The 13,371-nt window shown below is 39.2% G+C and overlaps 1 protein-coding gene across 3 annotated transcripts in view; it reads left to right on the plus strand.

Annotated features, from left to right (window-relative positions):
- Window positions 1-13,371, plus strand: part of LOC148410179 (junction plakoglobin a-like) — a 140,005-nt gene that overhangs the window by 81,936 nt on the left and 44,698 nt on the right. For all 3 annotated transcript variants that reach the window (XM_088437950.1, XM_088437952.1, XM_088437951.1), the window contains exon 3: window positions 11,239-11,460. In XM_088437950.1, the coding sequence (XP_088294076.1) occupies window positions 11,239-11,460 (222 nt within the window). The remainder of the gene's footprint in view (window positions 1-11,238; window positions 11,461-13,371) is intronic.

Below are 13,371 nucleotides of genomic sequence, written 5' to 3' on the forward strand. Positions count from 1 at the left end.
ATAGCACTTAAACAGACTTTGTGCGTGTCAACACGTTTTACTCAGACAATCACTCTCTGCGCATGCCCCCTTTTAACTCCAAATTCTCCTCCTTCCTCTCTCTCTCTCTCTCTCTCTCTCTCTCTCTCTCTCTCTCTCTCTCTCTCTCTCTCTCTCTCGCGCACACGATCAGCCACACTTTCTCTCTCTATGCAACAGGCTCTTAGAAGGTTCCTGGTAGACGCTTTGACCCGGAATGTTTTTTTGATGTGAACGGAAAGAGGAACTCGGCTCCCAGGGTACAGCAGAAGAGTTCCTGTGGTGTTAAAGGGGCTAATGAGGTGCAAGTGTTGCTCAGTGCAAAAATTAAGGATAATTTCTCTCTTAATAGTAGCGGCTGCATACTAACACTCTAGTAGTCAGCCTGCTATTCCAGGGTGAGTGTATGTATGCGTGCCTCCTGCCTATTTAGACTGTTTCCTTTTTATACTCCTAAGTATAAAGCTAAAGTTAAACATTTCTTTAACGTAGGCAACATATAATTTGGTGAAGTGATAAACCATTACCATCAGTGACAATTGACAGTTGTTGACCATTTCAACGTTCTTAATCCATCGTTTTCATCATTCGGTGATTCGTCAGCAAAACGTCAGTGACAATGAACAGCCCACCTCTGCGCAATGAGTTTGATGGTGTAATCAATAACTTGTGGCACAGCCACACTATGTGGTAAACATTACAAGCAATATCTGACAAAGGTAGGTTCAGTTTCTGGAGAATATTTATGTATCGTATTTCTTTCGAGGCAACATATTTTGTACGTTTGAGTACCAGAGAAGATTATGCCAAATAAAGTAATGTCCTAATGAAAGATAGAAATTACCGTATTTTCCGCACTATAAGGTGCACCAGGTTATAAGGCGCACAGAGTTGAAACCATAGTACCGGTTGGGGTTGCATTATGTATCCACTAGAGTTGCGTTATGCCGCTACTAGATGGTGCTTCACTAAAGGCAATGTATTAAAATCAGGAAAGTCATCAAACTTTATTAATAGAATATAAACTTTATTCACAGAATACAACCCTTGTATGAATATTATACTAAGAAATATTTGCTATTAAAAAAAAACAGATAAAACAGAGAATGCGTTATTGGTAATTACTATTTAACTACTAAACAGGAGCCACAGAGCACACAATAGATCCAGATCAAGTCATGCACTTGTGAATGCGCGGCACCACAATCCTTTTGAAATTCTCCTCGGCATGCATTACATACTTTTGCCCAGCTATTTCGTTATGGAGCACAAAGAATTTACAAATAAACGAATGTCAGGGAAATTTAAACAGGAAACATACAATGGTATGAGTGAGGAGCCAAACGCGGGTGAAGGCGTGGCGCAGCCGTATTTTTAATTTTTTCCTCGGCATGCATGATTTATTTTTGACCTGCTATTTTGATATGGAGCACAAAGAAGTTATGAATAAACGAAAGTCAGGGAAATTTAAACGAAAAACATGCAACGGTATGAGTGAGGAGCCAAGCGTGGGTGAAGGCGCCATCTTTTTAATTTATTCCTCGGCATGCATGCATGCATGATATTAACCCACTATTTCGTTATGGAGCACAAAGAAGTTACGGCTAAACGAAAGTCAGGGAAATTTAAACGAGAAACACGCAACGGTATGAGTGAGGAGCCAAGCGCGGTTGAAGGCGTGGCTCAGCAGTCTTTTTAATTTTTTCCTCGGCATGCATGATATTTTTGACCCGCTATTTCGATATGGAGCACAAAGAAGTTATGAATAAACGAAAGTCAGGGAAATTCAAACGAAAGACATGCAATGGTATGAGTGGGGAGCCAAGCGTGGGTGAAGGCCTGGCACCGCTGTCTTTTTAGTTTTTTCCTCGGCATGCATGATATACCTGCTATTTTGGTATGGAGAACAATGAAGTTACAAATAAACAAAAGTCAGGGAAATTTAAACGAGAAACATGAGTGTGGAGTCACACACGCTTATGTCCTCAAAAAAACACAAAAAAAAACATGTTGGGCCTGCAAATCAAGTTAATGAATCGCGCTGGGCCTAGTCGGCTTTAATACCCTCGGGCCAGGTCGGTTTGAACTGGATTTTTTGACATAAACTATAGTTTATGCAGTCAGCACATGATCTGATCCATATATAAGGCGCACCGGATTATGAGGCGCACCGTCAGCTTTATAAAAAAAAAAAAAAAAAAATCTGGCTTTTGGGTGCGCCTTATAGTGCGGAATATACGGTAAATAATTTTCATTTAATCATCAGTTATGTTCAGGAGAATAATGTGCAGTAATGTGCTTTGTAAGTCGTTGCACATTTATGACCCATTGTGCTCTTGTTATGGAAATGTCCAAAAATAGACCTTTTTATTGAGACTGTAATTTATAATCCTGTACATCTTGTAGTCCAAAAAATATGGTCTACTGTACATGCTGCCAAGTTCAACGACACCATGTGGGTAATCACTGGATGTTTACGCCCCTCTCCCACTACCCTCCTACAGGTGATACCAATCAGGCATCACTCCAGCCAGCCTGCGGTGAAAACCATACCCTAAATAAGCTAGTCACTGAGGCACAACATCTGAGGGCCCTAGGGAGTGAAATCCTATCGCTCCTTGTCTCAGCATGGCTCCAACATCTTGAAAGCCTCTGCTAGCAGTTGAGAAAATAAATAAATAAATAAAAAAATGCTGATCTGTTCACGGTGCAACTAAGCATCAAAGCTGCAGCTCAGGACTACCCCGAAAAGACTAGGTGAGACAAAGAAATAAGGCTGGCAAAAAATAAATGGAAATGTTTGGGTGACCTATTTTGGAATCCTTTATGGGACTTGCAATAAAATTCATAACAAAATGACAGTATATCACTGAGTATAAGTCTAAGTTTTTTTCTTCCCTCATTTTCAACCCACATATTAGGAGGGCATAACTCAAAACAGATCATATTTTCCTCAGGCACTCTTTTGAATAGCATTAATTAGAATGCAAAATAAGTAATACAGTGGGACCCCGGTTTACGAGAGTAACCTGTTCCGCGGTTGGGATCGTAACGCGAATTCGCGGTTTGGCGGGCAATCCAAACCTATGTTAAACCTATGTTATCAAAATAGTTTAGTAAGTGCTACATATATATGATATACATGCATACCATAAATAAAAAATATATAAAGGATTTATATACCATTGAATGGCGCTTATTATGACCACATTCCCTTGTAAGTGTAGCCTAGGCTAGGCTGGTTTCATATTTCTTGATTATCTCCAGCTTCGTTTCCATATAAATCATCTTCTTACTACTGTCTTTAACATCAGTAGCAATTTTGGGACTCGTGGATAACCAATTCAAATTTGAATTAAATACTATAATGCATAATAAATGCGATATTTGAAAGCACTCACACACGAGATCAAGTCTTTAGACCAGCCACCTTTGTGACTCCATGTGCCGACCAATTTCAAACCAGCATCTTCGTGACCTCATCATGCTGACCAATATTAGAACATTATCTTTGGGAGTCGAGATGCTGACCAATAGCAGACCAGCATTGTAGTGACGCGTTGCAGCGGAGGTAGTTTGACACCAACAGAAAGTAAGAGCAATTACCCAAAAACGCCTCAAGAGGGAGACAAAATAACAAAACACAACCAACCCCACAGGTCATGACAGTTGTTAATGTTAATGGGGTAAAAAAAATTCCACATTGTAACATGAAAAAAAAGGTAAGCCAGGGATGCCATGACCTGGGGGTCACTGTAATATAACTTGCAAGTCTTAAAATTGTTATGTATACCTCTTTCAATATAGTATGCATACGTTTTAGCATGTTTGTACAGATATTGCAAAAAAGCACTTCCAGCGCCTCCTAATTGCTTCTTCGTGTGCTTGAAGCCGGCATGGATGTTGGCAGATGGGGGGAGAAACAGTAAAGAGCATCCGTCCTTGCTCTGATCTCACAACACCCGTCACTTAGGTAAAGAAAGCTTGGGAAAGTATGCCAAGTAAGATGATCAGCAAATCATTTGCAAAGACCTCAACTTCAAACAAGTTGGACGGGTCCAAAGATGACTAATTGTGGAAGAGTAATGAGGATGTTTGAATGAATCACGAAGAGGAAGATACGTCATGAGGTTCAATGGAGGAGCTATTTAGCATGTCATTTTATTGTTTCAACATAAGTTTCAGCATTTGCGTCTACGTGCACACGTACATTTCCTTGCAGTTTTGTCTCACTGTCTTGTAACACCAGCCCCCCGCCCCATAACCGCCACAGTATGTTATTAATATACGATGTAAAACTACCTTATTTCCCTCATTTTAATAATACACACCATATGTTTTAATTGGACAATCATGATCTATGTAACCTCTAAAGTCAGGATTAGACTGATTGACTGAGGATTAGAAGAGTAGACCCTATCCCTGATCACGTTTTTTCACTTATAAGCAAGGTTGACTTGTACTCTGAGAAGTATGGTATCTGTAAAACTTGGTGGTAAATTTACAAGTAAAATACATTAGACAATGTAATTTCAATCCATATGCATGACTCAGCACCTTAGCAGAAGTTTAAAGTTAATGTTCCACTGAACCACTTTTTCTCAATTGATCTTGATGAAATGCAGTAGATTGTAGCATGTGAATAGACCCTTTCCATAGCTACAATATCTATTTCACATAAATACATCGTATATTCTTAATGTTGCATCATAGTTTAGTTCATGTTTGAGTCGTTTGTGTCAAAATCACTTCAGTTAGACCAGGTGCGTGCTTGTAAGTCACCTTCACCATCTGCTTTGGGAAAGAATCAAGCAGTGGGGCTATGTGTAGCTGCTTCACAAGTAGTCACCTGGTGTTGTTGACCATCTGGTATGGAGAGAAGGAAAAGAAAATGAGCTTCTCCTCTTTGATTGACCAGCAGTCCCCACTATAGTGAACATATCATGTGTTTTAGCCTGACATTTTATATGAAATGTTCACTGTCTTAAGGCTCTTTTTTGTTATTGTGGATCAGCTGGTTTGATGACAGCCATCAAAACATCTGACTTACCCAGGTTGGAATAATTGTTTGGGAATTGTAGTTTACTTATAGACCGAGGGGTGTTGGGCAAAAAGGCTTTTTTTTAGTTCCAAAAAAATGTGCCCAAAAACCTAAAGAACATACCGTAATTTCCCAAATATATCTATTATCTATTATCTATTCGGCACAATTCGACACAATTCTAGGAAGATTGATCTGTCAGACACACGAGGGGAGTTGAAGATGGAGTCCCCTTGAATGGTGGAAACAAGCCAGATTACATTGTATCAAGTTTCTTTTTGTATTCTACTCAACAATAGGGAAATAGTTATTGACAAGATGTAACTATATAATCTTGCGCTGGATTGTCTAGAAGTGCCTTTTTTCGTTCCGATCTGTTCAAAGATTGGTCCTTCATGTCAGAAAAAGGCCCAGAATTTTGTCTTTTGTACTTATTGGACTTTGGAGATAAAGCTCGAATCAAAACTGCAATTAATAGTGTCTTCTCAATTGTACTTAAATGTACTTTATACTTATTGAATGTTTATTAAATACCTTTTAATGAAGACTAAATGAACATGCAGGAATTTTTTGTAGGAAACAATGTCTGCATTAGTTTTCATAAAACTAAATACCATATTGTATTACCCTATGATTAGCTGGCAATAAGTCCAATCGCAATTTGCTTTATATACAAGAGTAGATATATGCATCCCTGTTCTCATGTTTGGTCAGCTGTGAGCTCCATTGTACTGTAGGTTGACGTCGGAAGATTGCCAGCGGTATGTGTGATTATAGTGAACTCGTCTGTTTGGCACGCAGGAAACGTTCACAGCGTGTCTCTCTGCAATAAAAATAAAAAATAAAAAATAAATAATCTGAAGCTCTGAGGGCACAAAAGATGAAGTACAAAGTACCAAAGGAACATGCTAGATCAGAGGTCCCCAAACGCTGGTCTGCGGATCAACTGGTATCAGGCCGTATGGGCTGCACCCGAAAAAATGTTTTGGAACTGATTTGGTTTATCCTTTAGGAGTTGTGCTTTTACATCAGTGCTTTGTTTTTTGGCACCGCCTCTGGCCTCTGTTTATTACATTTTGTCGTGCGGGTGGACAGTGTGGCTTCAATTGAGAGCAGTCACTGTCGGTGACACACACATTGTTCTGTCTCTCTGTGAAATCTGGTGCCTGTAAGTTGCACTTTCTTTGTAAGAATGTTATCATTTATGCTAACGTGCCCCAAATTAGTTTGTTTGCTGAACCAACAGCTTGTGACTGTTGCTAGCTAACGTTACTTTTTATCTTGAGCATTTTGTATAGTGCTGTCTTGTATGCATTCAGCTCGTTAGCAGTTTAATTTGAGCCAGGTATTTCCCTCTGGTATATGTTTGCAGATTCAAAGGTTTTGCATTGATGAGTACTCATTTGCATCTAATTAATATTTTGTATTGAAATGAATTGCATTTGGAATTCAGTTGTAATTGATTTCATCAAAATAATTTGTGCACATTTTTATAAGATATAATTGTGTAAGTGAGTTATAGCGAAGTTTGATATTGAAGAAACAGACACTAACAGCGTATGTTTGGCGTATCATTAAAGGTGAGCTCATATTTTGTGTGCACCTTATATTCGCCACAGTAAAAATCTCAAGCGTTGAGCAGGCCATGGTGTGAAGTTTGGGGACCCCTGCTCGAGATTGTACATATACAGCAGTATAATCATTAAATATAATTATAATTTTTTTCTCTGCAGTTTGAATTGCGCGCCCTTGTGTCTTTGGGTATTTCCGGAGCTATGATGTCACAGAAGCTCTGTGATTAGAAATTTCATGGCTTTTTCATAGTGTGTTGACACACTAGAGGTGAACATTTGAGGCTTCTCGAGGCCTATGTGTCTCAAAATCTCCTCCTTCTCGAGATTGTTGCTTAGCATTGAGTATTGTGTGGAACGTATGTAATATTGTGCATTATATCCATGGCGTAACTTACCTTTTATAACGGTTCTTCTAGTAGCCATATTGGTGCATAGCGTACAGTAACTACATTTGCGATGCCACAAACTTCGTTTAGAAAACACTCAAAATGTGTAATTAAAACCTTAACTGAATTGTGTTGGACAATGTCCTAGAAGTGACATATGTATTACAAAACATACTAACAATGAATGTGCACCTACCTACATGTACACCTACCTACGCAACCATGGGAGTATACAAAATGGAGGCTAGGTTCAAGCAAAACAATGACTGTACACCCTGTTTTATGTGATTAGACTGATCAATTAAAAGCATTGCAACAAACAAACAAAACTGCTCCATAGTTCATGAACTTAATTAGCCTAAACTAAGTATAGAAGTATCAGTAACTTAAAAAAAAAAAAACAACAACATTGATAATAACCACCTTTGGGCTACTTTTATAATAAACATTTTGCATGTGAAAGGCAACATTTATCCTCGTTAATGTGATTTGTCTCTTCTCTCTTCCGCATGTTCCAGCCCCCGTGTCTCAGCCAATCCGTTTTTGTTCCCATTGATCCTGCCTCAGTTTTCATTAAACCATCTTTGTTTGAGCTACAAGTGCTTCCTGCACTTTTGGGTCTCCCTTCTTGCACACCTCCTCACACCATGCCAGGACGTAACACCTTCTCGTTAAATTAAAGAGGACTTTTCTTCTCCAAATTATTTCATAAATAAATCAGTTGACTGTTTGCTTTTTAATGTTATTAAATCTTCCTAATTTGCCTTCTGCCATTCGTCATGTTTTATACTGTATATCTGTATTATTATTCACAGATATATAATTTTGGTTAAGAAAATGCAAAAGATAATTTTGGACCACACTATTTTCTCTCCTCTCTCAATCTGCTCAGTGCAGCCTGGTGCCACAAGAGTGTCTAATCATGGCTGTCTGATACAACTGGCCTCTGTGGAAGTAAGCTGCTTGCTAAATAGATTCCTGCCAGATTGAGCCACTTGCAGTAATATGACAACATAAAAAATTTACTTGTACACTCACACATTATGGGTGCAATCTGGAGCCAGAATAGCAAAATGGTAATATAATTTACATGTTGTAACTGAGGAGTCACTTTAGGGTCTGTAGCTAAGTGTGAAGGCCTTCTGGATTTAACACTTACAGTGTATTAAGTGTGACTGTTGGGTGACACAGTAATGTTATTCATGTTCTAAATTAATTGCATACATAATATACAATTGCCCAGGTCAGCATTTGTACTGCAGTTGTGCAACAGATACATTTCTACAGGGATATTCTCATATTAAGATGAATAATGCAAAATATAAAAAATGCTTTTCATTATTTTGAATAACTATCCAGGAACCTAAGAGTGTGTATTAAGCAACTAAGTGGAAAAAAAATACAGTTGACACTGTCTTATGGCTGATATCTGCATGGCAGGTATCAATTGAGTGTTTACTAATTTTTCATGCTTAATAGGACCATAAAACTCCAGCGATAAGTGAACTTTGCAAATTAGGATTTTTCCCCTAAACAACATTGCAAGTAAATAAAATGTATGAAATGTGTCCCATAAAACCTTGCCTACCTTACTTTCCCATTCCCAATGATCTCCCAACAGTAGTATAAAGGCTGGAGAGGCATGTGTCTCTTTTGGGCACAAAATGTGTTTTTTTTAAACAACATTCAGTGCATCAGATCGTGGCAAGCGTTGCAACCTATCTCTCCGCAGTAACGCTACCTGTAGTCCCCAGCACTACTCCGCCATTCCGCCCGCCCATCACCACCATGCAATGCATGTTTTCTTAAAGGGCCAGGCTCAGCTCTCTTTGTACATGCTGTCAGGTGACAGTCTCTTCAAAACAAGAATACGAAGCACTGGAAGCAGCAAAAAGTGAAGCGTGATGTGATGAGGGAACACTCTATTCTCACTACACACACTCCATGAAATCATAATAGTACAAAAGTAAAGTTTTTTTTTTTCCTTTTTGTATCTAATGAGGAAAAATAACTCAAACCAGCTTCACTCATAGTGGGGTGTGGTCCCGAGTGTAATTCCAGGAAATGTGTGTGCGTGTGTGTGTGTGTGTGTGTGTGTGTGTGTGGGGGGGGGGGGGGGGTCGATACCGTGCTAAATACTCTGCTGTCAGTGCTGCACTATCATTATCTTGGCACAGCTGTTAAAAAAGGAAGCAAACGCTGCACATACCAGTTGTCCCAAATTCTCCTTTCCACCATTCTACAAGCCAGGTGAGTGCTCTTGCTTGGCTCCATTTTTGTATTGAAAGCTCAGCTAGCCGTGTTGGATAGCTCCCGGTGACCGCAAAGCGGGTGCCATGGTTCATTCCTGCCCCCTGTGTGAGACGTTGAACCACCCAAAGTTGATTGGCTGTCACAACGCAACACGCAATAGAAGTTAATTTTTTTTAACTTCGTGCGACAGGCAAAAATATGCGCTGCGTCGCGCCACGTCGACCAGCGTCTTGCGTCGCTCCGTACACGTCCATCGCGTCGCCTGACGCGCCATCGCGTTCGGTGTGAATGCAGCATAAATCCATGACATGGCGTTAACTTTAAGTACAAAACAGAAAAAAATATTTAGGATGAGTGCAGATGGAAGTACATAGACCAGCGCCTGATGAATGACAAATCCAGAAAACAATGTGAAGACATCGCCCGTGTTTGGTGGCGGAAGGTTATGCAAAAATACACTGAGGGACTGCCGATTACTATTTGGTCTGGCTTGAAAAAATGACGGACTGACAATGACAGAGAGGGGGCGAGGCTCTGAAGAATATCGGACCAGCAAAAAAAATGTAAGTTACCCACCTTCGATAAAATTAAATAATGATGATATCAAAATAGCAACAGTTTTATCTTTGAGGTGTAATGCAAGGTCATGTGGTCCATGAGTACTACTTTTGTGACTGATCAATACAGACGCATTGAACAACCCCTACTCCACCAGATACACCAAATTCCTCGGTCTCCTTGCTCTTTCTTTTCAAAGTCTTGGCATGGAAAACTCATTGTGCTGTCAATTTCCCAGTGCTCACAGACCACTATGATCACTTTGTCTTACTTTGTCCCACAATCCTTGCACAGGATGCCATGTATGCAATTTAGTAGGCGCATATCAGTGTTGATTCACTGTTGCGATTTAATGCGTGCCTTTTTGTTCAAATCTTCCAACTTGATAAAAAAGGCTTGCCGCCCCTCATGTCACTTCAGAGGCATCACTGCAGTGATTTATATTTAATTGTAAATTCAAGTATAGCTGAATTTGCCAGAGTGCAACCAACACAAGAGGTTCATTGCAGGTTAAAAACACATCCTTCAAAACGTTTTTTAAACAATGGCATTAGAATGACTGCTAGCAGAGCAGTTATTCAAAATCTAATCTTAATGTAATCTGAATTTGGGAGGACAGTTAAATAGGTGAAAACCACGTTTGCTTTTAACTTCAAGACCAAATTCAAGACAGATTCCAAAGTATTTGTAGCAAGCAATGAATTGTACAGTAGAACAGGGACGGATTGCATGATTTCTCAATTTTGTGAGGTTTCTGGAGTCATACATTTAGTTTGGCTGTAGACTAGGCAGAGCATTTTGAATGTTAAAAAAATCTTGTCTCAAGATCGAAAGAAATGAGGGATGAGGAAAAAACATAGTTGCAGACAAAGAAAGAAAGAGTTGCCAATAGCATGGATAATATTGTAAAGTGAAAAGTGTTGGACCGAGAATAGAACCCTGTGGGACAGCTCTGGTTCCCAGAGAGATGAAAAATAGTTGAAAAACGAATGTTAATTTGGTATCCCAGTGTCTCGAGCTCAACAACAAATGACATGTAGTATTGTGATGATATCAAAAAAAGACAATGATAGATGGGCATCACTACTTTGAACATGTCATTTTGGTTGAATGTGGTATTAAAGTGTGGTTGGGGCTTTTTTAAATACAAGCTAACCGCAAATCTCAACTGCATTTTGTAAGCTCTTTCATACTGATTTACATTCTAAAGTATGCATGCTCAGTCACAGGTTAAGGACTCATTGAAAATCTGTGAAGTATAACAAAAATAACGTGTATAAATTGTGTGAGTTGGCCTCCAGATCAAAGACAGTTTTAAAAAATGTTCTTTATTACAATTTTCTCTTTTTTTTTTTGTCGATAACAACATGATTAGGTTCTCATATCTGACAAAGTTTTCTTTCTGCAGTGAATGAGGCAGACAGTGTGGTGAAAGTGGCTGAATGGCAACAGACCTACTACGCTTCGGACTCTGGCATTCAATCAGCTGCCACCACTGTGCGGGATGATGACAGCAGTACTGGATGCAGTAGCAGCAAGAAGTACACAAGCAGTACAATTAGTGCTACTACTGCATCTGCAATAACTAGCACTGGAGCGGGGGCAGCTGCTGAACAAGAAAGTCCGACAGGTGAGGCCTATTTTATGCTTGTTCCATCTATTTTTCATCAATGCCGTAAAGGGGATATTGAGATTTCAGTGATATTCAAGCATTTATTAGCTTTGAACTGCAGCACTTGCAAACGCCAAAGTTAAGTCTTTCATCTATTAATCTGTTTCTCTTACACAAGAGAACAGGGCATCAAGCTAATTTTATTTCAGGGGGCACATGAAGGAAAATCTAATACAAGTGGGCCGGTAAACCATTAGGCGTTATATATACGCTTGTTCTCAAAAGTATTCATACCCTTTAAGTTTTTTTTTTTGTGTTTGTGACAAAAGTAATTGTTTTTTCTTTGTTTCTTCGCGAGTCATATGGGACCAACAAACAAATGAATGAAAGCAATACATTATTCAAGACACTTAATTTCAATGTCATATTATTGATAGATTTCCAGAAAATGTCATTTTCAAAATTATTCATACCCCTGCCAATATCTAAAAAAAAATGTCCCAAATGTGTACATTTTGATGCTAAATGCTATTTCAAGATGTCACCAAGTGAATAAAAGCATGTTTTAAAACAAATGTTTAAAAAACAAAACGACAACAAAAAATACCTGTGGGAGGACCTGTGTTAGAATCTTGTATGCGCCCACAGCAAGGGAAAGGGTTACTAGACCATTTTCAGGTGGTTTGGTATCCCTGTGGCAACCGTCCAAGAGCATCATACACAACCACATGAGGTTCAACACTGTTAAAATTCTCGGTGGGCATGGCAAGAATTGTAAGGTTTCACTCAAAGTTGCCAGGAAAGTATGCTGAAAGGTTAACATCAACCCTCAGACACCAACTAAGGCCCTAATAGAATCACTTACACAGGCATGGACGACTGTCTCAAGGTCAAGCATTGAGTGGCCGAGAAAGACTGGCTTTTGCCAGAGGTCACCGCCAGCATGACTCAAGATTTTGGTCAACCAACCTGTTGTCTGGGGAGGCAATGTTAGTTACTTCGGCCTATGAATGCTTAGTAAGTCTGGAGAAAAAAGGAGATGCTTATGAGCCAAAAAACACCATCCCTACTATCAGGCATGGGAGTGAAAACATAGTTTTATGGGAACGCTTCTCCTCCGGTGGTACAGGAAACCTTGTTAAGGTTGAGGAAATTATAAAAGGAGGATTACGTCGGAATCCTTCACGAAAACCTGAAGGAGTCTGCTGAGAAACTCCATTTCAGCCACAACTGGATTTGCCAGAAGGACAAACAAACGGCCAAGGTAGTGAAGAAATGAACAAGGACCATGATGTGAATGTCTTAAAATGGTCAAATCAGAGTCCTGATCTGAATCTGATCAAAAAGTGAAGTGAAACTTGAAGATGAGAAGGATGGCTCGGAAAACCACCAACCTGACCCATCTTGAGGCCTTTGCCTGTGAACGATGGGCCAATATTCAAGAGGAGGAATGGAGAATGCAGTTTAACGTTGGAAGTAGTTAAATAAAGTTATTGGAAAAAATACATAAATAAATAAAAAACATGTTGAATTGAGCTAACGGCAATCACGAGGCATAGCGTACACCAAAGCCAAACCTGTGGTCATTTAGCAGAAAATTCATATCTACTCGCCCTTTTTTTTTAACCCACAATGGCTGAAGAAGAACAAAACAGAAATTGGACCGACGCGACTTTCAGCATTGGCTTCCATGTCAATACAAAATGATTCATTATTGGCAATGAAACGCAGAAACTTTTCACGCCAGTCATTGAAGTCTTTCTGAGGAAAGAAAGAAGAATGGATTTTAATTCTATTTTGTTCACATTCAATAAGTGGTAAAGAAATAAAATGAGATTCTTATATTAAAGTGTGATTTGTAATTTAGCGTACAATCTTGTTAAAGCTTGCCTGCTTTTGGTATCACGTTCTGCCTGGGTTTTTTTTTCC

This window comes from Hippichthys cyanospilos, chromosome 16 (genome assembly GCF_059441005.1).
Source record: "Hippichthys cyanospilos isolate Australia breed blue-spotted pipefish chromosome 16, RoL_Hcya_1.0, whole genome shotgun sequence".
Classification (NCBI taxonomy): Eukaryota; Metazoa; Chordata; class Actinopteri; order Syngnathiformes; family Syngnathidae; genus Hippichthys; species Hippichthys cyanospilos.